Source organism: Pleurodeles waltl, chromosome 9 (genome assembly GCF_031143425.1).
Source record: "Pleurodeles waltl isolate 20211129_DDA chromosome 9, aPleWal1.hap1.20221129, whole genome shotgun sequence".
In the NCBI taxonomy this organism is placed as follows: domain Eukaryota; kingdom Metazoa; phylum Chordata; class Amphibia; order Caudata; family Salamandridae; genus Pleurodeles; species Pleurodeles waltl.
In genome coordinates this window covers 517,548,992-517,576,157 of record NC_090448.1, presented here as the reverse complement: position 1 = coordinate 517,576,157, position 27,166 = coordinate 517,548,992, and the positions used below count along the sequence as shown (strand labels likewise).

Genomic DNA, 27,166 nt, shown 5'->3' with positions numbered 1-27,166 from the left:
GATTCGCCATCTGGAATTCAGCAATCTGGTAAAAGGGGGCACTTCCCTCATAAGGAGGTAAAGTGTAAACGGGCAATATAAGACGAGGATGGTTTTAAGAACCAAACAGCAAAGTCTCTATGCAGAGTGCCAAAGTGCCTGGGTCATAGCAAATCGCATCAGCATCTCCCTAACTCTCTCCTAGTCTCCTATTCTCTCCTGTTCTGATTCTCTTCCTTGTGTCAAGGGTTTTTATTCCTTTTTCTGTTGTACAATCCCCTAAAAGCTAATTGGCTGGGGTCAGTACCCCACTATCTCTATCCAATAGTTTTTCAATTACTTCATTGAATTTGTCACCCCATAACTATTCTCACGTAGTTTATTGGTCCTTATGATTGACATCTTTACTGGGTAGAATGTCCGGTATGATTTCATACTCTCGTGGTCTTCTTTGCATCTTTAGTCAGTGGCTCCATTGTCTGTACCAGTTCAGGCGACCTTGTACCTGCATGTAGTCTACACTGTTGCATTCAGCAAGAATGTTTCACTAAGCAAGTCGAATTTCATGACAACAGATCTACTACAGTTACATTCATCTTCTAGCTTTGGAAAAAACAAGAGCTCATGTCCTTCAGCAAGTCAGCACATTGCACGTTAGAAAAACACATTTAATATGAAAACCAGGCAGCTAGGCCTCGACTCATGCTAACTAAGGCCTAATGATTTATTTAGCAGAACCCTTACATATAACCTATTATTATTAGTGCAAAATCATATCCTAATATAACATTTCAACATTATTAGTCAGTTTCATGAGTCATTGTATATATTGACGGTCACTCCCCGTGGGCACATTTCAAGCGCACGTTTTAGCAAAATACATTAATACTTTTTCTATGCAGCATTATTTCACGTTCGTTCATAAACATTTCATATAAATATAAGCTACGCTCTCCCAAATGTATGAGATGTGTAAGAGGGGATGTATGTGTGTCAAGGGAGTTTGTGTTAGTTGTGATGACTGGAAGAGGTAATATGTGTGGTGGAGTGTGAGGATTGTATGGTTGAGTGTAATTAGTGAAGAGAGGGGAAGGGCGTTTGTAGATGGTGTTTTGGAAGGCTGGGTTTAGGAATTGTCATGATAAAAGGTGGTCTGTGGAGCAAATAGATGATAGTGTTAGTTTGTATGAACAGGGAGTGTGTATCTATAAGGCTGAAAGTAATGTATAGTATGGTTTTGTGTTGTGTGGGTGATGGCAGGTTGTGTTAGTGGGAGTGGACAGAGTAGTGTTTGCTGTGAGAATGAGGTTGTTTTACTGTTGTAGTTGTGTTGGATATGTGTATAGGTGTTGTATATGGGGTATCGTTTTGGATGATGGGAAATTGCAATCTATGTGCGGTCAGTTTGTGATGCAGGAGTTGGATGTCTTTGTAGATGACGTGTTTGCATGTTGATGGATGTGTAGTGAGTAAGTTCCTTTCTGATTAATGGGCCAAATCAATGAAGAGGTCAGATGAAGTAAATATGTGATATTATTTTGGTAAAAACGAAAGGTCTTGGCTAACAGACCTAAAAAGGTAATCGCTAACAAGTGTCTTCATGCCATATAAAACCTTAAGTCGGTTCTAGCTTTTTACCAAACAGAGCATTGCATTTCGAGACCTGCAGTTTCATTTTTAGGTCTGTCCTAGAGACTACTTTAGCTGTTGACCTGCCTCATATTTTCCCAAAAAATCTTAACACACTGCATACATATATAATACACTGCGGATTTTGGCAAGCATACAGCAATGAGCAAAGGGGCAGCCCACTTCATCCATTATCTTTCTTGCACCGTCAGTGACATCATTTTGCCTGATCACATGTGCACACCCGCCTCAAGGAGTGTACTTCTGTGCCAGTGCTACTGTGCACGGGCCTCTGGGACACTTTTTCAGTTTTTATAATTTGCCTTTTTTTTTGCTTATTACATATGATTACAAACAATAGCAAAAAGACAGTGCATGTCTGCCTTGGCAAGACACACTGGATTTTACAATGCTTGTTGAGCATTGTAGGCATTTTAAATATACGCTTAGAAATGTCTGTCTGCAGGGAACCGTTGCTAAAAAGCTGAAGCTGAAGGTGTCACATATGACCTGGGACCCTATGGCTGCCAGGAGGGGTGTCTAAGCGCTTCACAGTGTGGTATCACCTCTACAGTTGCACAGATCGGGAATTATTAGGGGAAAACCCAAAGACTGAATCCCTTCACTGTTGTTCGTTGGCCAGACTGTTTTACTGTTTTCCGTTTGAGATTACAAAGTATTACAGCGATTGTTTATAATTTAGATTCTCCTGTCAGGTCTGTCGTCGTTTCAAAAGTATGTATCTGTTGTTCCCTTCTGCTGTAGACAAAGTTCAGAATTAAGCATGAACAGCAAAGTGATGTGTTGACAAGTTTAGGAACAGTGATCAGCTGACACTGTGTAGAAAAGTCATAACGGCTTTGAGTCATGCTGATTTGTTTAGCGCGCAGGGCAAAAGGTTAATGCAAAATGATACTACCTCTTTCAAATCTTTTTTTAGTTTCTGATTGTTTTTTTTTTTTTTTTTTTTTTACTTTTCAGTATCCTACTGCTGCTTGTGGCCAGCCTAGCATCGTATTCCATATACCTCCTCCTTAGCATGTGCATTCAGACCGGTAAGTGTAGTTGTTGTTCTGCATGGAAACAACTGTAACAGCGACTGCGTTACTTTACTGTAAAACAAATTTTACTTTCTTTGTTCTAAAATAACATCTTAGACTTTTATTTTACCTGTTTTTAATTAAAATTTATCAAACTGCTTTTTATTCACTTTGTAAATTCTATTTTCGTATTAGACATCTCTTGTGCAGATTTTGATAGCAAACTGACAGGGCTTTTAACAGGGCCACAGAAGGTTAAATGGGCTATATCGAGAAACACAATTGAGTGTGGTTATCTCCAGCACCTCCTGAAAGTAGTCCCTGCTGTTGAGTTTGTTCCTGAAGCCACCTCTTTACCGCATTTGCCTGAAAATATGTGCAGTATGTGTTTCTTTTAAAAGGGAAAAGGTTCTCCTTGTCTTGGTCTTAATTGTGTATCTCTTTTTTTTTTTTTTTTTTTAAACCAGAGTGCCAATACATGCTCCCGTCATTGGGGTCTCCCTTTATTCTCACTCCAAAACCGGTAAAAAGTTTTCATCATTAATGTAGTTATGACGGTGTCACAGGGCAGACACCCTGTGATTGTACAGCATACAGTATCTCAATGGTGAATTGAGATGTGTGTTAGAAATGGGCTCTTTGGTTGGCAGTCAGGTCACCTCCCGTCCAAGCAAGGACCCTCAGTCTAGTCATGGTAAAGGAGAATCACCATCAGTTAATCCGCGCTCACCCCCTTGGTAGCTTGGCACGAGCTGGCAGGCTTAACTTCAGAAGCAAGATGTAAAGTATTTGTACCAACACACCCAGTAACCCAGTGAAAACACTAAAAAATGACATAACACAGGTTTAGAAAAATAGATAATATTTATCTAAACAAAACAAGACCAAAATGACAAAAATCCAACATACACAAGACAAGTTATGAATTAAAAAAAGCAAAAGAGTCTTCCATCCTTTAGAAAATAGTGAGAACGTTGTTAGCATACAAAAATACATGGGTAGTGTCAAAATAAAGCCGCACGGGCATCGAAAAAGGCCAGCGATGCGTTGATTTCTCACTCCTCTGGTCAGGTAGCAGTGCGTCGTTTTTTTCTCTCCTACAAGAGAGCAATACGTTGATCTAGACAGGCACCTTGGGTCCTGTCAGTCTTTGCGTTGATTTTCCGCGCCCAGGGATGTTGCGTCGAAATCCTGTCCCACGTTGTCTAGAAACCGCACTGCATGGGGGCTTGCGTCGTTAACAGCAGCCTCTGCGGGTTTTGGACGTCGTTTCTCCAGCCACGTTGCGTCGATCTCCGAGTTGCGATGTAGGTGGAGCGTCAATTTTCAGCTGCAAAGCGGGTGGTTCGTCGAAAGTTTTCCCGCACGGCGGTCTCTGCGTGGATTTCTGTCCTTTTCCACCAGGTGCACCTTTCAAGGGCCCAGAGACAGGTTAGGGCACCACTTGGCAGGCAGGACTCTCAGCAGAAAGCCGAAGTGCTGTCAGAGAGAGGTCTTTGTTGTCCCTGAGACTTCAAGCAAGCTCAATTCAAGCCCATGGCGATTCTTCACCTGTGGGAAGTCACACAAAAGTCAGTCTTTGTCCTCTCTAGGGCAGAAGCAGCTACCACAGGCCAACCCAGCAAAGCACAGTCACAGGCAAAGGGGCAGTACTCCTCCTCCAGCTTCTCCAGCTCTTCTCCTTGGCATAGGTTCCTCTTTGTTCCAGAAGTAATATGATTTTCAGGGGTTTTGGATGCTCTTCTGATACCACTTTCTGCCTTTGAAGTAGTCCTACTTCAAAGGAAATTCTCTGTTGTTCTCAAGATCCTGCCTTGGCCAGGCCCAGACACACACACACCAGGGGGTTGGAGTCTGCATTGTGTGATGGCAGGCACAGCCCTTTCAGGTATAAGTGACCACTCCTCCCCTCACCCCAGATGGCCCACCAGGATATGCAGGCTATACCCCAGTTCCCTTTGTGTCACTGTCTAGAGGAGAGGTGCAAACAGCCCAACTGTCAAACTGACCCAGACAGGGAATCTACAAACAAGCAGAGCCACAGAATAGTTTAAGCAAGAAAATGCCTACTTTCTAAAAGTGGCATTTTCAAACACACAATCTAAGAGCCAACTTCACTAAAAGATGTATGTTTAAATTGTGAGTTCAGAGACCCCAAACTCCACATGTCTATCTGCTCCCAAAGGGAATATGTGCTTTAATTATATTTAAAGGCAGCTCCCATGTTAATCTATGGGAGAGAGAGGCCTTGCAACAGTGAAAAACAAATTTGGCAGTACTTCACTGTCGGGCATGTAAAACACATAAGCACATGTCCTACCTGTCCTCCAGGTAGGCAGCACTGAAATTATCCAGTCCAGCCAACACCTGGTTGACCAACCTCTGAAAGGTGGCAGGGGTATTCTTCATTCCAAAGGGCATCACCCTAAACTGGTAGTGCCCATCTGGTGTGGAGAATGCAGACCTCTCCTTAGTCCCCTCAGTGAGAGTACGTTTGATCTTACTTCTGGGTACTGGCACGTCACTTAGGTACTTGGCAGCTCCCAACCGGTCAATGAGCTCATCAGCTTGGGGATGCGGTGCGCGTCAGTCTTAGTGACCACTTTGAGTCCCTGGTAATCCACACAGAACTGGAGTTACGTAGTGGCAACAGGAGCAGCAGGCTTTGGGAGCAAAACCACTGGACTGGCCCAAGGGCTGCTGGAAAACTCGACCCCCAACGCTAACATTTTAGAGACTTCCTGTTTAATGTTAGCTCTTACCCTGTCAGTCCCTCTTTAAACTTTGTGTTTAACAGGACGACTGTCCCCAGTGTCCACATTGTGTGTACACAAGTGTGTGACCCCTAGGATCAGGGAGAACAGTGATGCAAACTGGCCCAACACCTGGCAACAGTCCTTCTGCTGCTCTGGGGTGAGGGAGGGCGAGAGGATCACTCCCTCCACAGACCTATCTTTTTCTCCAGCAGACAGGAGGTCAGGGAGAGGTTCACTCTCTTCCTCCACCCCAACATCTGTTGCTAGGAGCATGGACAATTCAATCCGCTCAGTTTGTGGCATGAGCCGGTTCACATGGAGGACCCTTAAAGGGTTCCTGGGAGTCGCAAGTCCCCCAGGTAGGTGACTTCACTCTTGCGCTCTACCACCTCAAATGGCCCAGTCCACGTGTCCTGGAGCGCCATAGGCTCCACTGACATCATCACCCACACTTTCTGACCAGGTTGAAACTCTACCATAGTGGCATTCTGGTCATACCAGCGTTTCATGTCTTCCTGGCTTGCTTCCAGGTTCTCTTGTGCGAGACTCCTGAAGCGAGCAGTCTGGTTTCTTAGAGCCAGCATGTAACTGAATACATCCTGGGGGGTTTACTAGGGGCTTTCTCCAAAGCCTCCTATACCAGACTCAAAGGTCCCCTCACAGAGTGGCTTTACAACTGCTTAAAAGGACTAAAGCTGTTGATATGAAGTTGGTACCCCTATCAGACACCACCTCCGTGGGGAACCCCATGCGGGTAAAAACTCACATCAATGCACGGCCCACCACAGGGGTAGTGATCCATCACAAAGGTATGGCTTCAGGGTACCGGGTGGCATGGTCCGCCAAGACCAGGATAAACCTGTTGCCCATGGCTGTCTTGGGATCCAGAGGCCCCACAATGTCAATGCCAACCCTTTCAAAGGCGGTACTGACAACAGGAAAAGGTTGGAGGGGAGCCTTACATTTCCCCCCACTCTTGCCGCTTGCCTGGCAAGTTTGGCAAGACCTGCAATGAGCATCAGAGTGCCTGCGCATTTGGGGCCTATAGAAGTGGGTGACAAGCCTCACAAAGGTCTTGTCCTGCCCTAAATGACCAGCTAAAGGCACATCATGAGCCAGACCCTCTAGGAAGGCTCTGAAGCTCTGGGGTACCACCAGCACACGGGCTTACCCAGGCTCAGGAACCTTAGGCTCGCTATATAGGAGGCCATCCTCCCAGTAAATCAAATGTGATCCAGGCTCCTTGCCAGATGCCTGGTCTGCAGCCTGCTGCCGCAAACCCTCCAGAGTAGGGCATGACTTCTGTACCTCACAGAATGCTTCCCTGGTGGCCCCCCCTTCCTGCTGCCACTGTGACAGCTGTGGGACTTCACCCAGTTCAGCCACCTGTTCCCCTGTAGCTCCCGGGTCTCCCCCTCTTGGACCGTGGGAACCTTTGGAGCCAGTTTCCCGCTCCCCTTGCCCTTCCTCTTCTGGCAGACACCTGGGCCACTCATTCAGGCTCCATAGTCTCCTGATCACCCTGACAGGCTGACATAGACCAGGAAGACACACAGGCCCACCCAGGCAGGCCCTACATTTCCAAATGTGACCTGCGTTCCACCTCCTTCCAAGGGGAATCCTCCAGGTCATTGCCAAGCAAACAATCTACAGGCATGGTTGGACTCGCAGCTACATTCAAGGAACCTGAGACCCCCCCCCACCAAATCAAAAGGAACCTGCGCCACTCTGCACAGGCGCTCTGAGTTGTCCACTGCAACTACTTGGTGAAGTACACAGTCTGCTCTTCAGACACCAGGTGACTCCTCACTGTAGTCACACTGGCTCCTGTGTCTCTCAGAGCCTCTACCCTCTGTCCACTGATGGTCACCCACCGCCTGTACTTTTTAGTGTTCTCAGGCACGAGGGTCCTCTGGACCATCTCACTGTCCCCAAAGGAGACAAGGGTCATCTCAGCTGGCTCCCACCCACCTGGAACCAACTCCTCCCCAAGCGCGACACTGGCCAAACCCTGTTACTGAGCACCAGTGGGTGCCGGTTTCCACTTGGGACATTTGGGGTCCCCCCTCATGTGACCCTCCTGATTACATGCAAAGCACTTGCGGGACCCCTTCTCTGCATGTTTCCCTTGTAGAGATCCATGGTTTCCTTTCTACAGAGGGCTCGGATTCTTTAACCTGGGAACTAGTCTGGGGCCCTTTTGAGAACTCCCCCTGTTCACCCTTACCCCCCACTTCTTCTGATGAGGACCCTGCCCACTCTTGGCATAGTCTCCCCCATACATCTTTTGAAACCCTGGTGCTCTCCCAATGGTCCGCTTCCTGCGCAAGCTTCCTGGGGCCAGTCAGCTTGCTGTCAGTTAGGTGCTGGCGCAGCTCTGGAAAACATAAACTGTACAAGTGCTCCCAAGCAATCCAATTGTAAAGCCCCTCAAATGTTGTTACATTACTGCCCTTCACCCAACCATCCAGTCACCTGCAAAAAGAATAAACACATTCCAACCATGTTTGGGATTCCTTCTTCTTATAGGACATAAACGTGTCCTTATACTGATCAGGGGTGAGGCTATAACTAGTGATCAGGGCATCCTTCATGATAGGGTAAGTGAGCCCCTGGGGATCCCCTATGCATGTCAGAGTATCCCTTCCCTCTACCTCGAAGTGCTCCCACAGACCTCCCCCTCTCCCCCACCCCCCACGAGCTTCAGGGATCAGATTCTTAGGGAGAGCAGACTTGTACCCCTTAAACCACAACAGTATGTCATTCTCCCTCTTGTAATCCTTCACAAGGTCCTTAGGAATGTCCACCCTCCTCTCAGGCTGCACTGTGTTATTGCTGCCACCATCCCTACTAGACTGGCTCCTCTGATCCAGCTCCCTCAAGCTGAGCTCATGAACCAACAATAACTTTTTCTCTTCTATGGCCATTCCCATTTACTCCAACTGGTGAGCCCTCTCTGCCTGTCTGTCCTGCACCTCTTCAGGAGTCATACCCTTGGATGACACACTGCTACCTGCCCTCTCCCTGGACATAACAGGCCCACCCACTATATCATTGTGAATACTCTGCACCTCCTCCTCCTACTCCTCACCCTCCTCATCATCTTCTGTGTGCCCCTCAGCTTCATTGGCTGTCACCCAGGCCCTCCGTGCCTTTTGCAGCTCCTCCTTCCCTGTGGAGCTCTTAATGGAACAGGCATGATCTTTACAGAACTGTTTCAGTTGGGCAACTGTGTAACTCTCCGGTTTCCCTAAATCAAAAGCAGCTCCAGCTGATGCATCTCCAGATTGAGACATGATGAAGAGTTAAAAGTACAAAGTTCCAAAGGCAGAAAAACAAGTTCCCAAATGGAGTTCAGAAGTCAATCAAGGATTACCACAAAATGGATGTAGGGAAAAATCCAAAAAAGAGAATAAGCAAAATCACAAGACAAGTAGTATGTGGTCACGTAGTGGTCTGCACTGAAAACAGTAGTGTACACTTAATCACTGTATGTCAAGCACAAATACAAGCCCAATCCCAACCACTGATCACTAGTGTTAGAAATGGGGTCTTTGGTTGGCAGTCAGGTTACCCCCTGTCCAAGCAAGGACCCTCACTCTAGTCAGGGTAAAGGAGAATCCCCCTCGGTTAACCCCCGCTCACCCACTTTGTAGCTTTGCACGAGCTGGCAGACTTAACTTCAGAAACAAGATGTAAAGTATTTGTACCAACACACACAGTAAGTCAGTGAAAACACTACAAAATGACACAACACAGGTTTAGAAAAATAGATATTTATCTAAACAAAACAAGACTAAAACGACAAGAATCCAACATACACAAGTCACGTTACGAATTTAAAAAGCAAAAGAGCCTTACTTCCTTTAGAAAACAGTGAAAACTTTGTTAGCGTACAATAGTACCTGAATAGCATCAAAATAAAGCCATACGGGAGAGCGTGTGTCGAAAAAGGCCAGCAATTTGTTGATTTCTCACTCTCAAGCGAGAGCGTGCATTGTTCCTCCTCTGGTCGGGTCGGCGTGCTTCGTTTCTTCTCTCCCGCAAGAGAGCAATGCGTCGATCTGGACAGCCACCTCGGGTCCAGTGAGACTTTGTGTTGATTTTCCACACCCAGCGATGTTGCGAAATCTGGTTGCACTGTGTCAAGAATCCGTGCTGTGTGGGGGCTTGCGTCGTTAACAGCATCCGCTGCGGGTGTTGCGCATCATTTCTCCAGCCACGTTGCGTCGATCTCCCAGCCGGGATGCAGGTGGAGTGTTGATTTTAGCCGCGAGGACGGCAGCATGTCGTTTTTCAGCCGCGAAGTGGGTGGTGCTTCATAAGTTTCCCCGCACAAGTTTCTTTGCGTGGATTTCTTTCCTTTTCCACCAGCTGCACCTTTCAAGGGCCCAGAGACAGTTTAGGGCACCACTTGGCAGACGGACTCTCTGCAGAAAGCACAAGTGCTGGCAGAGAGAAGTCTTTGTTGTCCCTGAGACTTCAAAAACAAGAGGCAGGCTCAATTCAAGCTCTTGGAGATTCTTCACCAGTGGGAAGTCACACAAGTCAGTTTTTGTCCTCTCTCAGGCAGAAGCAGCTACTGCAGGCCACCCCAACAAAGCACAGTCACAGGCAAAGGGGCAGTACTCCTCCTTCAGCTTCTCCAGCTCTTGTCCTTGGCAGAGTTTCCTCATGGTTCCAGAGGTAATCTGATTTTCAGGGGTTTGGGTCCCCTTTTCTGCCTTTTGAAGTAAGCCTACTTCAAGGAAAGTCTCTGTTGTTCTCAGGATCCTGCCTTGCCCAGGCCAGGCCCCAGACACACATTAGGGGGTTGGAGATTGCATTGTATGTGGTTTAAGTGACCGAGGTGGCCCATCAGGATATTCAGGCTACACCCCAACTCCCTCTGTGTCATTGTCTAGAGGGGAGGCGTAAACAGCCAACTGTCAAACTGACCCAGACAGAGAATCCACAAACAAGCAGAGCCACAGAATGGTTTAAGCAAGAAAATGCCTACTTTCTACAAGTGGCATTTTCAAACTCACAATCTAAAAACCAACTTCACTAAAAGATGTATTTTTAAATTGTGAGTTCAGAGACCCCAAACGGCACATGTCTATCTGCCCCCAAGGAGAATCTTCACTTTAATCATATTTAAAGTCAGCACCCAGGTTAACCTATGAGAGAGATAGGCCTTGCAACAGTGAAAAACTAATTTGGCAATACGTCACTGTCAGGACATGTAAAACACATAGGTACATGTCCTACCTTTAACATACACTGCACCCTGCCAAGGGGGCTACCAAGGGCCTTCCTTAGGGGTGCCCGACATGTATAAAAAGGGAAGGTTTAGGCCTTGCAAGTGGGTACACTTGCCAAGTAGAATTGGCAGTTTGAAACTGCACTCACAGACACTGTAGTGGCAGGTCTGAGCCATGTTTACAGGGCTACTGATGTGGGTGGCGTAACCAGTGCTGCAGGCCCACTAGTAGCATTTGATTTACAAGCCTTGGGCATCTCAAATGCACCTTTCTAGGGACTTACTGGTAAATCAAATATGCCAATCATGAATAGCCAATGTACACATAAAATTTGTACAGGGAACACTTACACTTTGGCACTGGTCAGCAGTGGTAAAAGTGTCCAGAGCAAACAAAACAGCAAAAACAGAGTCCAGCACACAAACAACCTGGGAAGTATAGGCAAAAAGTTAGGGGAGACCATGCCAATGATTCCAAGTCTAACAATGTGGAACAAGTATATTGTTAGTACCTCTCCATCCTTCCCCCACATAACGTTTAGTGCCCTCCCAACTAATGTAAGTCTGGTTGCACCACTGATGTTTTTTTTTTTTTCACGATATTTATAAAGCGCGCTATGTACCCGTCAGGGTTTCGAGGCGCTGGGGGGGGGGTGCGCTGCAGTTAGCGGTCAAAGAGCCAGGTCTTGAGGAGTCTCCTGAAGGCGAGGAGGTCCTGGGTCTGGCGTAGAGATGTGGGGAGAGAGTTCCAGGTCTTGGCGGCGAGGAAGGAGAAGGATCTGCCGCCGCAGGTCTTGCGCTGGATTCGGGGGACGACGGCGAGGGTGAGGTTGGCGGATCGAAGTTGACGTGTGGGAGCGTAGAAGTTTAGTCTGGAGTTGAGGTAGGAAGGTCCGGTGTTGTGCAGTGCCTTGTGAGCGTGGGTGAGGAGTTTAAAGGTGATCCTCTTCTCCACCGGGAGCCAGTGGAGTTCCCTCAGGTGAGGGGAGATGTGGCATCGGCGGGGTATGTCGAGGATCAGTCGGGCGGAAGCATTTTGGATGCGCTGGAGTCGTTTGATGTCTTTGGTTGGGATGCCTGTGTAGAGTGCGTTGCCGTAGTCCAGTCTGCTGCTGACGAGGGCTTGGGTCACCGTCTTTCTGGACTCTGTTGGAATCCACTTGAAGATTCTGCGGAGCATGCGGAGGGTGTTGAAACAGGAGGAAGAGACGGTGCTGACCTGTTTGGACATGGTGAGGGCCGGGTCCAGGATGAAGCCGAGGTTTCTTGCGTGGCTGGCAGGGGTGGGTGGGGGTCCGAGGTCGGCGGGCCACCAAGAGTCGTTCCAGGCCGAGGGAGAGCGTCCAAGGATGAGGATTTCCGTCTTGTCGGAGTTGAGTTTCAGGCGACTGTTGTTCATCCATTCGGCGATGGATTTTAGTCCCTCGTGGAGGTTTGTTTTGGCGGTGAGTGGGTCTTTGGTCAGGGAAAGGACGAGCTGGGTGTCGTCGGCGTAGGAGATGATGCTGAGGTGATGCTGGCGGGCCAGTTTAGCGAGGGGGGCCATGTAGACGTTGAACAATGTGGGGCTGAGGGAGGATCCTTGGGGGACGCCGAAGATGAGGTTGGTGGCTTTGGAGCGAAAGGGGGAGAGTCGGACTCTCTGAGTTCTGTCGGAGAGAAAGGAAGAGATCCAGTGGAGGGCTTTGTCTTGGATGCCGGCTTCCTGGAGGCGGGTCAGTAGGGTGCGGTGGCAGACTGTGTCGAAAGCGGCTGATAGGTCGAGGAGGATGAGGGCCGAGGTTTCGCCGTTGTCCATTTGATGTCTGATGTCATCTGTGGCGGCGAGGAGAGCAGTCTCCGTGCTGTGGTTTCGTCTGAAACCGGATTGTGAGGGGTCCAGGATGGAGTTGTCTTCGAGGAAGTGGGTGAGTTGTGTGTTGACGATCTTCTCAATGACTTTAGCTGGAAAAGGGAGGAGAGAGATCGGGCGGAAGTTTTTGAGATCGTTTGGGTCGGCCTTGGGTTTCTTGAGGAGGGGTTGGATTTCTGCGTGTTTCCAGCTGTCCGGGAAGGTGGCGGAGGTGAATGAGAGGTTGATGGTCTTGTGGAGTTTGGGGGCGATGGTGGCGTTGGCTGAGTTGAAAACATGATGAGGGCAAGGGTCCGTGGGGGAGCCTGAGTGGATGGTGTTCATGGTTGTTGTGGTTTCTGCGTCATCCACGTGGGACCAGGCGGTGAGGCGGCAGTCGTGGGTGGAGACGTCGGGGGTGGGGTCTGGCGGTGGGCCGGTGTTGAAGCTGTTGTGGATGGTCACGATTTTCTGGTGGAAGAAGGTGGAGAGGTCGTCGCAGAGTTTCTGGGAGGGCGGGATGTCGTTGGCGTTGGCTTTTGGATTTGAGAGTTCTTTCACGATGCCGAAGAGTTCTTTGCAGTCGTGGGCGTCGTTGTTGATGCGTTCGGTGAAGTGGGCGCGCTTGGCGACGCGGATCCGTTGGTGGTGTTCACGGTTTGCGTCTTTGAGGGAGGCGAGGTTGTTGGGTGTGTGTTCTAGGATCCATTTCTTTTTGAGCTTCTGGCAAAGGCTTTTGGAGGTGGTCAGTTCGTCTGTGAACCAGGCTGGTTTTTTCTTTCCTTGGTTGGCGGTGGGTTTCTTGAGAGGGGCTAAGGTGTTAGCGCATTCGAGGATCCATTGATGGAGGTTGATGGCAGCTGTGTTCGGGTCGGCTGCGTCGGGTGGAGGGTTTTTGACGAGGGTGCTGGTCAGTTGGTCTTGGGTGACTTTGCTCCAGCGGCGGTAGGGGGGTAGATGGATGAGATGCTGCTTGGTAATTTTCTTATAGGAGAAATGGACGCAGTGATGGTCGGTCCAGTGGAGTTCGGAGGTGTGGCTGAAAGAGATGTGGTTGCTTGAGGTGAAGAGGGGGTCGAGGGTGTGTCCGGCGATGTGGGTGGGAGTGTTGACCAGCTGGCGGAGTCTGAGGTTGAGGAGGTTGGAGGTCAGTGCTGCGGTGTCGAGTAAGATGGCCAAGTGACTTAATGCTCACTGCTGCCTTCTGCTGGGAGTTGAATGTTAGGAGTTTAATGGTAAGACCAAGTCCATTTTCTATCCTCCGAAGCCAGTCAATCGAGTACTATTACATTGAGTAATAGTAATATTTATTATTTAATGTGCTTATAAACACCACATTTATATTAGTTATTCAGTGCTCGCTGTGACTCGAACACTACTTCCGTGAATTAATTACGTCACATAAGTCTAAGGTAGCCAAAAACTATGCCTCCATTTCTTTTAAGTAAGTGTAGTTTCATGTGCTGTGGTATGACATCTCATTGTCATCACTGAATCAAGAAAATCCTATTTTTTCATTGACGACAAGGATAAGATGTGAACAAAATGATGCACAGCATGATGGATTCAGGTCATGCACATTGATTCTTAACCCATCTTAGTAGCTAGTAGAAGTGATGGGGTAAAAGTTAGTGCTGACCATAACACCTTTTTTTTCCCGACTCTATGTATGTTGTGTATGTAACTTTATTTGAATACGAGCTGCAACTACGTGTAACAATTCCCACTTTTTTTCAGGCGTCACTGAAGTTTGAGAACTCAGTTACTTCCCAGAGTTTCACTTTTTATGTTGAAGCTTACCAGACAGCACCGTTTTGCTAAAAACATCTTGGTTACATTCAGAAAGTTTTCCTGGGAATGCATTCTGCCCGTTGCTTACCATTGGTGCTGTGGCTAGTAACTCACATTTTCTGGCCTTTTATTTGCTGGCTATATTTGTTTTAGGCTGTCCAGGGCAGGTTTGTGTCCATCAAGGAGCAAAGTCTCTTTACACCAGCTCTCCTTGTATTCTTCCACTAGTGCTTCTTTCTGTAAACAGCAGTGTAAATCTTGCTCTTATCTTGTCACATTTGCTGTGTATTGAAAGACAGAGGTCAAATGTCATGCTCTGTCTTCTGAGGCAGCTTGGTGTTTACTTTTCTTTCTCTAACTTCAAAGTAAAAGATGTATGTGACAATCTTGCTGGATAGTAGGGTTAGTAAAGAGTTTTTTTCTAGCGCACAGCAACATTTAAATGAACTGTGCAAGTATTTTTAGAATATACCAGAATTAGGAACACACAAATGAAGCACAATTTTTGTTAATTCTAAAGTGTATTGGAAACAAATACTTTACTATTATCAAAACGAATTAATATACTAGGTGATATCATTTCCACACATTATGGTTTGTGCTTTATAATAATATTAGTAAAACTGTATGTCTCTGCAAATATAATGGTCTTTTAAATGGAAAATGTTATGGCAGAGTGCTACCACACCATGCATACTCCATGCTATGCCACTCCACTCTATTCTGCACCACTCCACGCCACTGCACTCTACACCACTTCACTCTGCGTTGCTCTACTCTACACTAATTTACTCTATGCCAGTGCACTCTACGCCACTCTACTCTACACCACTGTTTTTTGCCACTACACTCTACACCACTCCAGTCTAGGACACTCCAGTCCACTCTGCAAAACTCCACTGTATGCCACTCCATGTCACTCTGTACCAATGCTCTCGATGCTACTGCATTCCCAGCCACTTTACTCTATGCTGCTGCACTATCCTGCACCACTCCACCCTGCATTGCTTTGCTCTACTCTGAAACAATCTACTCTACACCACTGCACTTTACGATTCCGCCCCTGTGATACTGCAGTCTACATAACTGCACTCTGTACAGCTGCTATTTACCCTGCTGTACTGTACTCTATGCCAATGCACTCTATGCCATTCTACACAACTACACTCTACACCACTGTACCCAAGACCATTGCACTCTATGCCACTGTACTCTGCACTCCCTCACTCAATGCCAGTGCTTCATTCTACACTGCTAAATTCTGTGCTGCTGCCCTCTACGCCATTGCACTCTACATCACTCTACACCAATGCACTCTGACTCTCTACTCTGCAACACTGCACTATCCACCACTAAACTCTGCCACTCTACTCTGCACTACGGCACTCAATGCCAGTGCACTCCATACCACTCTACTCTGCATCGCTGCACTCTAGGCCACTGCACTCTGCATTACTCTACTCTGCACCACTGCACTCTACGCTACTCCGCTCTGCATTACTCTATGCTACAGCACTCTCTGCTGCACTCTTTGCTACTCTAATCTGCACAACTGCACTCTGCACCACTGTGACTCTATGCCACACCACTGTACTCTACTGCTCTCTGTACCAATTCACTCTGCACCACTGTGCTCTACTGTGCCCCACTCTAATCTATGCCACTGCATTCTGTGATGTTGTCTGTGCTGCTGCACTCTATACCACTACACTGTGCGTCACTATACTCTGCAACACTAAACCAGTGCACTCTACACCAGTCCACTCTGCCACACCACACTTCTCTACACCACTGCACTCTACTCTGCACCACTGTACTCAATTCCACTGCACTCTACAACACAACTGAACGCCACTCTATGCCACAGGACTCTATACCACAGTGCTCTATGCCAATGCAGTCTATACCACTCTACACCATTGCACTCTACAAACACTCTAGTGTGCAACACTTCACTCTCCGCAACTGAACTCTATGCCCCTCTACTCTGTAGTACTGTATTCTGAGGCAAAGCATTGGGCACCTCTGCACCACTCTACTCCACTGCATTCTGTCCTTTCTACTCTACACCACTCCCTTCTGTACCACTTCATTTTGCACCACTGCACTCTGTGGCATGGTGCTCAAATATGCCACGCTCTAATCTGCACCACTGCATTCTACGACACTAAATTCTGTGCTGCTGCAGTCTACGCCTCTGTAGTGTATGCCACTATACTCTGCAGCACTCTACGCAATGCACTCTACACCAGTCCACTCTACTCTACTCCAGTCCACTGTACGGCACTCTACACCAGTCTACTGTATGCCACTCTAAGCCACTCTACAACCCTCTACTCCACTCCTTACCATTCCACTCTAAAACCATCCACACCGCATTACTCCACTCCACGACACTCTCCTTTACTCCAGCAACTTTTAGTCCCAATGAACAGCAGCCATACTGTGTACAATATGGCTAAAACACATTGTCTAAGTCAATAACTCTTGCATAGGCGAAACTTACTGGCTTTGGCAATGTTTGTTCCTGTATTTTGGTTATTAGTGTAGTGTTGTTTAACTGTTGGTCACTAAAACTGGCCAGCGAAGACCCCCTACACCCCGCCCCCCCACCCCACCCAAATCAGGCTGAAAATGTACATATTCCTAAAAATGAAAATCTTAAACCTTACATTCTCTGTGCCAGTCAAAGGATACCTAAAGTTAGTTCTTAACATCTCTGATTGAAAGAATATTACAGGGGATCTTTTAGGGGATTTTTGGCCTCTTAAGATTTTCTTCGCAGACTACAGCAGTTCCTGGTAGCTCACTGAAAAGTCATGCAGATTAAGGTTCACTGCTATGGGTGAAATGCCTCATTCCCAAACCCTTCTGGTTAAAAAAGTGTTAACATCTGGGGGTTGCCGTCTCTTTCAAATGTTCTCGAGTTCCACAACTGCCATCGAACGTTTCATCCTCCCGATGCTTGGTGCTCTGAAGCAGTCCTTCTAACCTAAGCACATTTTTGATTCCACTGACTTTCTGGCCCCACGAAACCAAGTCTTCCAAACTTTATAATTCCCAAAACATTTAACCTCATTTATATGGATATGTTGTATTTGTCTTTGTAGAATTTTCAGGGTTTTAATTCGGGGTGCTCCACAACCTACGCGTGGTCTCCTTGTGGCAAATGCATTAATTCCGACTTGAGAAACTTGAATTGCTTCACTCTAATGACCTCTTTTGTTCCCAGATCCCCTTTTAAGCCGTCAGAAGGTGGTTAATCCATTAAGCTCCCATCTGCATGTTGCATGTGTCGACAAGTCTCGGTGTCTATCTTTTCGGCCATTGATTGCACTTTAGTGAAGGACGTTCAAGTGTCCTCAAGTTGAAAAGCTCTCTTCTTTCATCATGCCTCTGATTTCGTTTTTTTTTTTTTTTTACTTCCCAGTTGCACCATTTCCTCTGATCTTTCTTCTGACGAGTTTCTCAGTTTAGAAAAATTCTGACGGTACTTTTCCAGTAGGATGGCCTGCAGCCGCTAGACTATAGGTAGTTTGGGGGTCTTTAGCGAACTGTAAAGTTGTTCTCGCTGTTTGTTAGGCCTTCTTGGTGCCGGTTAAACGGACACATTTGAAAGCATAGGATGCGCAGATTAGCTTTTAAACTGCCTTGTAATTTATATTAGTATTTTCTTCTTTTCTCGTCCGAGTCCTTATTTAGCATTAAACCAACCCCTTTGTAACAAAATCCCAAACATTTTCCTGAAGGAAGAAAGTCGCTTACACACCTGGCTCAAACCCTAGAAAGTCGCTCACACACCTAGCCCAAACCCTAGAAAGTCGCTCACACACCTGCCCGAACCCTAGAAGGTCTCACACACGTGGCCTAAACTCTAGAAAGTCGCACACACACCTGGCTCAAACCCAAGAAAGTTGCTCACACACCTGGCTCAAACCCTATCCTGGGTAGGACCGCAAAGTAACATCATACCCCAGTCTCTTCCGTGTATTTGCACAGGCTTATCTGGCATCAGGTCCGCCCCAGTAGAGGACATATTTCCTCGAATGCGTTTGGGCGCTGTACTCCCCAGAAGAGCAAATCATTAACCACCAGTGCACCAGTGCATCACAGAATGCAAGAAAGGGAGTTGCACGTTTGCTGTTTGTGCCCTGTGTGTGAGAGCGACTTGCACTGCACTATACCAGTACGTTCTGCATGAGGCACTCTGTTCTTGCTGCTGCCAGTGCTTTTCCATTTCTGAATTTTCCGGTGAGGCTTGCAGTGCTGTTGCCTTACAGAGCTTCTGCATGTGGTGGAAGCTCACAAGCTACGGTTGTGCTGTACTTTTATGCGTGTGAGGGGATGTTGCAGTGCTCCTGTCAGCGCTTTACTCGTGCTGTAAGCATGTTCGTCTTGCATGACTCCATTCCATGCAGTTACAATGTTTAGAGTGTATGGGATGCTTCTCTTAATACTCTGTGCAAAGTGTCAAAGAGTCAATGGCGCACTTATTGTGTTTGTGCGCGAGCGCTGTTACTTATGCTGCGCGAGGGAATTACTGCTGCTGACCTGTCCCAGGTCTGTGTTTAGGGATGATGCTTGCACTGTTGCGGTCGGTGTTCAGCCTGTTTTGGCCTCTGCTGCCAAGGGAGGGATGCAGGCTGCTGCCCATGAGTTTAACCGTGCGTGCGTGTGTGCGTGTGTGTGTGTGTGTGTGTGGGTGGGTATGTGTGTGTGTCTTGCTCCTGCCCTCCCTACTGCGTGTTTTGTTGAAGAGAAAGATGAGCTTTTTTTCTGTGTGATAGCAAACGCGGGCGGTTTCTCAAATGCTTCGTGCATTAAGAAGCTGGTTTCGCTAGTATTTATTTTATGGTAGGCTTTTGGTGGCGAATCTGGGCAGTACAACTACCCCACCGCCCCACAATCGTCCAGCGGCGAATTCAGTCTTGTGTGCGCATCATTAGTATTCACAACAATAATTCGTGTCTTTCAATTCTAGAAAGTTAAATACATACATTATTATTCGGCACAATCAATAGGCTTCACTCCCACGAATTATATGGTGCAAAACCCCTTTTTAAGAGAAGTGGACAAATAGGTAAAGTAGCCAGCAATTCCTTTCATGTAGGCTATGACGCCTGCCCTTACTGGGGAATACTTGGTGCTGTCAAACCCACCCGAGGCCTCTTTTATCTGAGGAGAGGACACTGAGCGCAGTGCAGAGGGACAGGAAAATCTTCAAAATGGAGCAGTCACAACGTTCTTCTGTTCAAACAGAATATATAATGCACATCGATCAACATTAGGCAGTTGCAAGGAGTGACATCAAGCATCATAGCCGCGCAGACGTGTAAGAAGACAGATAACCATTTCTGAGTGCAAAGTCTGCACCCTATACCCGTCTAGTAATGTGTTTGCACCCGATGCCGGCCAGTTGGCCCTGGTACTGGCTCATGCTAAGGCTTGCACGTGCCTTTGAAAAATATTACGGTGGAAAAACAATTATTCTTAACTGGCTAAAGTGGAAAATATTAACTGATTCAGTAAGGCGGATCATGCTTTTTGAGACTTGTGTTTTATTAATCATTCTGTCCGATTATTTCTTTTTACCGTGTTCAGAATGGTTCGCTCAATCAAACTGAGCTGGTGGACAAAACGTTTCATTGAATTCCCTTAACCATTGACAGGAACGGTAACACGTAATTACTTGTGTGCCAAAGAAGAGGTGAGGGGGCACTTTTTAGATGGAGCTTTCCTCTAAACAATTTATTCAAGAAAATAAATATTTGCTAAAATCATCCCATGACTTAACCTCACACTCCGCCTCCAACATATAGAATTTACTGCAGATCAAGCAATTAAAAACTGATATTAGTGTGCAAATATTCATGCTGCACATTTTTACGTTTCCATGCATACAGTGTACACAGGACTAGCAGAAAAAGCCTGCATAAGGCAAGCAGTTAATTTCCTCCTGATACAAAACCAGTTGTCAAACCAAAGAGGAAAATGTAGGCGTACAGGCCTTACTGGCCAAAACTCATTTTCTGGGTCCTCTCCAGCATGCTTCTTTTAACAATTTTCCTATGTGTTTCTGGGAATTTGACAAACCGTTTTCTGTCTCCCATTGCATTACGTAGTCCTTTGTTTTGCAGTTCATCTGCTTCTTCACAGTTGTGTTCAGTCATTCATTCGCAGCACAGAATCTCAAATCCCAGTTGAATTAGAGTCGTCCAAACGATTCAAGTATCAATACAGATCCACGCATTTTGATTCAGTGCAACTGCTGATCCGTTTTTTTTGTTCCACTTGGAGCTCATCAGCAGGGTATTTATTGCATTATTAACTTGAAGGCTGTTCTATTTTCTCAGTATGACACCATGGGTTCGGACTGATAACAGCCTTTTAGCAAGGAATGTCTCATCAGTTGCAAAACCATGAGCCTCTAGAAAGCCACAAGTTGAAGTTAAAAAACAAAAAACATAGACCCTCGTTTTGACTTGGGGTATGCGTGGAGGCTGTCCGGCACAAAAACACCCAGGATCCCTATTGTTAGCTCACAATGGCGGGTTTTTGGACCTGGTTCCTAGTTGTCCATTGGAAAATGGAGAATAACTTGAACTAGTGTTACCAACACATATTTCTGAACATTATTCCACTACGTATACAGTTTTTGTCATCCATTTTATCTAATAACTGAAGGGATTTGTTCGGGCATAAATCCTGGATAGAACCACAGTTTGGACACATCTAAGAATTTGAAATTGAGTGCAAATCCTGTTTGCACTTGATTTCAGATTTATCTAGGACATCGGATTGATGCCAGTAATGTTAGTCCTTGATGTTACAGTACGTTGGAGCATAGAGGTGATGGGAGGAAAATACATGAATGTACAATACCTGCTGATAAAGACTCCAATACAAAACGTCACACCTTAATAAGAAAAGTATGAGGTCACATGCACACATGACAAAATGTTATTGTTAAGATGTTGTACTGCGATGTGTGGTCAGTAAGTCATCACCACCAATGTTCACAGCAAGACCTCTTGTTAACCAGCTAAAAACGTTCAGTGATCTAAGTGCTAACCCCACTGTGCAGCATTGGTTGGCTTCTTGTCCCTCGTTTGGTTTCCTTCCTCTTCTTGTGCTGCTTGTGTATGTCACTGCCCTGAAGTATAGGTTTGAATGGGTGAATTGTAACCTTCCACTACTCAGATTCAAGGAATTACTAATTTCTTTTTTTCTCCGCACTCTGAGTATGTTTTCTTGCTCTCTCTCTTGTTTGCTGCTGTTCACTAATTGTCTTCATCTGTCTTTGTGTTAATCATTCTCCCCCCTCCAGCTCACCTGTTGCTTCTCCTGCCTCTCCCTATTCTGTATCCCTGCACTCTTGAGTTGCTTCTCCTTTTATGCCTATCTTGTTCGAGTTGTTTGCTTTTTCTTTTGTTTTCCTTGTTTTCCATCGCTTTTTCCTTTCTTTTTATTTTTTTCTGACAAGGTCTTTAGTTGCTACTCTCTCCACCACTGCCTCAGTTAATTCACCCTACCCCTAGTCACAACTACTTCGCTGCCATGCTTTTAAAAACAAAATGTAAGGCTTAGCAGCTGCAATTTGCTGCTGAGCCTCTCCACATGGATCACACTTTCTATATTTTTTATTTCCAGTTCCAAAATGGATGTTCGCCATCTCTGAACAGTGAATAAAAAAAGAAAACAAAATGACTGGCTTGTCATGATGCATACTCGCCCATGCATGATGACACTATGGCTGCCAATCATCATAATACATACGTGTGCATGCATGATAACCCTGTTCTGCCTGAGCCATATCTGTTTTTTTTGGGGGGGGAGATGCTAAACGGGATCTGCAAACAAAAAACCTTGCAAAGGCAATATGTCCCCAAAGGCAATTATAGACTTATGGCAATCACCTCGGTGCATCATTTATTGGGGCTACCTTTAGGTAATCATGAACAGCTACTGTGTGAACATGAAGGTAAAATTGACTGCTGATCCCTATACGATGGATCTATCTGGTGTCACATAGACAGAAGCCTTTTCAATGCGCATTGGGAGGAGGACAGGACCTCTGTTCAGCATCCCCAGGAGGCAAAACGGGTTGTAAAACTGGTTTGGATTTTTCAACTCTAAGAAAGCATTGGAACTAACTGGCAATGGCCTGTGCCTCATTGCCAAGGACCAATATTGGTCAGCAGGGATCACCTGCAGCCTCACCTTTTGATACTGCAAGGTTGCCCGTGCAAGGATCAGACATTAAGGCCCTCATTACAACCCTGGCGGTCTATGACCGCCAGGGTGAATGTCGCCGGAAGCACCGCCAACAGGCTGGCGGTGCTTCATTCGGCATTCCGACCGCGGCTGTAAAGCTGCGGTCACCCAGCCGGGTCCGGCGGTTTCCCGCCGGATTACCCCCGGCTGGGAGAACCGCCATGGGGATTCCGACCCCCTTCCCGCCAGCCTGTTTCTGGCGGTGAAACAGGATGGTGGGAACGGGTGTCGTGGGGTCCCTGGAGGCCCCTGCACTGCCCATGCCACTGGCATGGGCAGTGCAGGGGCCCCCTAACAGGGCCCCAGCAGGATTTTCACTGTCTGCATAGCAGACAGTGAAAACTGCGACGGGTGCAACTGCACCCGTCGCACCCCTGCAACACCGCCGGCTCCATTCGGAGCCGGCTTCTATGTTGCAGGGCCTTTCCCGCTGGGCCGGCGGGCGCTCCCTTGGCGGGCGCCCGCCAACCCAGCGGGAAATTCGGAATGAAGACCGCGGAGCGGTCATTTGACGGGGGAAGTTTGGCGGGCGGCAACCGCCGCCCGCCAAACTTGGAATGACCCCCTAAGTGTGACTGACTGCTCGAAAAGCAATAAAATGTAACTTTTCACCTGTTGTTATCCTTATTCTCCAGTGAACAGCAATGTTTTAGGGCTGCTGAAACCTCATACAGTGAACCCATTCCTTTCTTTTACCGGCCTTAAATTCTATGTAACACCCATGATATCTGGCAGTTTTACATATTAATCGCCATTCATTGTTTCTTACAGTTCAAAAACGTACGTTGGCGAAATTTCATTTCTCCCTTTACTCGTAGACCAGTAACGTGTATATTGTAATGTTTATAGAGAACTTAAGAAAATAAAACATTGTGAACATGAGAGTATAAAACTAAATGCCACAAAATGCCTGGCCTAAATAATGGTTCAATCTTAAAAGTCCCTATAGTTCTTAGTAAAGATATTAAAGGTGTTCTTTTTTCCTTTGAACAGCTGTCACGTCTTATGAAGATATTGGTCTCTTTGCATTTGGATCTCCAGGAAAGGTACATTGCTGCATGTGATCGTTTAATTTTAATTTCCTACTTTTATTACTCCTTAATCCTGTTTATATACATTTTACTCTTGCAGTGTTTAATATCCCTTATGCTGATGAGCTGTAGGCCTCTAAAGCACACTTTGAATGACCCAGCTTTCTGACTGTCTTTTATAATGTGTTTCACATTTAAAAAATGCTAATATCATTTACTCGCAATAGCACCTAAGCATTGCAATCTACAAGGGCAGAGGTCTTCAAACTTTTTGATGCTGAGACACCCCCCCCTCAAAACTTTCTAGGCGCAAGGACCCCTTCTTGACCAAAAAATTCTAGAACCTGGTTCTCCTCATCATCGTCAACTATAAACGTCCCCAGTTTCCACTGCAAATAATTATTAGGTGAGTAAATATTCTTTAGTGTTTAGCAAACCAAAGGTCAGTGAGTGTGGTGGCGTGGTCAAAGGTGTGGCTAAAAACTAAGGTCCTCATTTATGAGGAATAGGTGTTGGGCAGCACTGTAAGTCTTCTTGCTACACTGACCTACATCAATATAAAAGGGCAGGAATGCACTGAATCTGAAATACAGTGCATTCCTGCCTTTCCCTCTGCACTGAGGCACAAATTGCCGCCCAGCGCCAATGTAGGCAAGATTGTTTTTGTGTGTGAAGAGGCATTTTCCTCTGGCTATGTGTGCTGCAGAATGCAACAAACATGGAAAGAGAAAAAATCGAGGAGAAATGAACAAATTTCTCCTCATTACGTCCGCTCTGGGGAGGCATAAGGTTTTGCTACTGCCCCAGTTTGCGTGATTTTGTAAATCTGGGGCAGCATCAAAATCCATGGGTGTTGCGTGGGCACAACCACCGCAATGCCAAATGGAACGCCTCCTTGATGCAGAGAAAGGCTACGCAACGGCTTGCGCTACTTTGCCTTACTCTATTTCTATGAAGCCATGCAAAGCCACACATGGTGGCTTTGTGTCACCTCATACACATGATGGAGAGGCTTGTACTGCTGGAGTGTCAGAAAGGGATGCTTTGGCAGCTAAAGCCTTTCATAAATAAGCCCCAAAATATTCTGGACTTTTTTTTTCAGGTATTTCACTATTAATTAGTTACATATGAAATAGCAGCCAGCTTAAATGAAAAATAAATAAAAGAAAGTTGCTACTCAGTGGGAAATGCACTGTATTACATTATGAAACCTCTGTTAATGCACTGCAGAGGTCTTTGTGTAATCAGAGAGCCACAAAATTAAATCTTAGTGCAGTGGAAAATAGTGACTTGTGTATTTTTAGTGCTACGGGGTCACAGCCTGTAACAGAAAGCACTGTGAATATGAAAGCCAGTATTTTGTACTTTCATTACACATATTATAAGATAGACTGCTACAACCTGTACAAATAGTTTTATGATAAAATGGTGCTTCCCAAATGTAGTTTTAAGTAATACTAGACCACATGTAATATATTGTTTAATAGCTGTCCCTTCAGCACCTCCCCAGGAGTAGCAAGAGCAATGTAAATACAACTACAGTTAAAAGCGTGCACTTCACAGACCAGTTGTTAACTCTGCACTACCACTCAAAAAGAACAAATCTTTGTCATCACAAAGCTTTTAAAGCCAGAACCAGCTCCCGAGCATCCTTTATATTTGTATATTTTACCCTTTACATTTGCAGATTAACTCATTGCGCACATTGGCATTTCATTCAGGAGCCAGGCACCCTGGCACGAAGGCTTCTTTAGCTGTCTGTGAGGCTTTGTTTCACAGCACAGGAGCCCCACTGAATGAAAGTTCAGCTGAAGCATTTTAACGATCAAAAGGTTGGTTGTCTTTTTCCAAAACGAAGTGAGGCTCGAGGAATGCAGCCCCCCCCCCCCTTCCCAGGACACCACGGCCCTCCTGGGGGTCACGCCCCACAGACTGAAGACCTCTGTACTAGGGTATAAGGTAATAGAGTAACCTAAATGAAAAAACAAACTTGAAGTCTTTTAAGTTAATACCGCTTGAAATATGCTCACCGATGGGGGCACAGGCTGGTTGTCTTACGTACACATCTTTTGACAAGCACACAAAATAGATGGAAAATATAGTAAATGTGGGAAATATGAATGTAAAGTGTTGGTTTGTAGCTATGTTTTATGGGAAACAGCTCATTAAGAGTCTGTCTCCAGCTTTGCCACATAGATACTGCCGAGCAACATTCAGTCTGTTACTTGGCTGTCCTCCAGGCACCACTAGTGATACTGAGTGGCCAAGTGGTTGGCAGCAAGGACTAAGAACTTCAGATAACGGTTTGGGGTACTCATTCTTTACTCCCATGTTTTTCAAGTTTGGATTAAAAAAGTAATCTCATTCCTCATGGGAGTATTTTCAAGCAGGTAAAAAGTGAAATTTTGTTTTTAATTTTAATCGAGGGTATTATACAATCCATGTGTTTTTAGAGGGAACAATCAGGCAACAAGAAAGTTGAGCACCTTCATGTTCCATGATGCAGCTGATGTCAGTAGTTTGGATGTTTTTCTGTAGCAGTGCAGATGTGCTCTCGTCAGAGTTCTTGCATCTGTTACTCCCCTCCTTTTCTGATTAGAGTATTTCTCGAATTACAATGTAAAGCAGACGAGCACACTGCTAATGTTGTGGGCTGGACCGTAGAAAACCGTATCAGGCTAGAATATCTAGGTGCGTTTGATATGTGTGTAAGCATAGACTCCTGTTAAGGTCGTGATATTCCTCATGTACTCAAGCCAATTGGGCCCTTGCCCCGATTTCGTCCCCTCTCCAAGGTATGCCATGTTGATTGTAATTCCAGCTCTCAAGTGGGTAGATTTTCTGTATTAATGAGGAAACAGTTCAGTGAGTTTTTAAAATGCTAAAAACACCTACTATCCAGCTTCCTGAAAAAAATTATAAAGGTCTCTACAAAAAAATGATATATGTCTGTACAAATTGGGGTTCTTGACTGCCACTAGTTTCAGGAAATAGTTATTATGCTGCATCTTAGGGAGAGGGATAGAGCTTTTTCAAAACGGTAGCAAAACTGTGAGATGCTATTTTTTGTAGTCTTGCCCTGAAATATTTAGGACTTTTCGGAGGAGGCCACTTTCTTTCACCTGTGAAGTGTATGCTGTGAAATGATTGCCCATAGAATTGTGGATTGAGGAAAAACCTCCATAAGAACTCCTTTGCTGGAAAAAACAGTTTATTAACCTTTGCTCTAACAATTCTTACAGTGAAGTTCAATTTTTATTAATCTATGGTAGGGTTTTCTAATACCATGCAGTGTCCTCACCAAGACTGGACTTGTTTCTGCGTGTTGGAACTACATCTGTTGGTATAAATATCTAGATATATATTTTTATGATTAATCATTAATGATGTTTTGCCCCTTGTAAATGTCGGTGGTGGACATATGTTTCAGAAGATATTAACATGACAGTTGACACTTTTATAGTATCTCTAGCCTTCAAATCTTAACATCTAAGCAGGGCTAAACCTTACATACAAAATACTTTTCAAGAACAACCATTAATCAACAAACTTTGTTCCAGTAGCATTTGAACCCATTTCTCTGAACATGAGGT

General features: G+C 45.9%; 1 protein-coding gene across 2 annotated transcripts in view; it reads left to right on the top strand.

Annotated features, from left to right (window-relative positions):
- Positions 1-27,166, top strand: part of SLC38A6 (solute carrier family 38 member 6) — a 324,618-nt gene that overhangs the window by 57,149 nt on the left and 240,303 nt on the right. For both annotated transcript variants that reach the window (XM_069207408.1, XM_069207409.1), the window contains 2 exons: positions 2,590-2,663; positions 23,536-23,588. In XM_069207408.1, the coding sequence (XP_069063509.1) occupies positions 2,590-2,663; positions 23,536-23,588 (127 nt within the window). The remainder of the gene's footprint in view (positions 1-2,589; positions 2,664-23,535; positions 23,589-27,166) is intronic.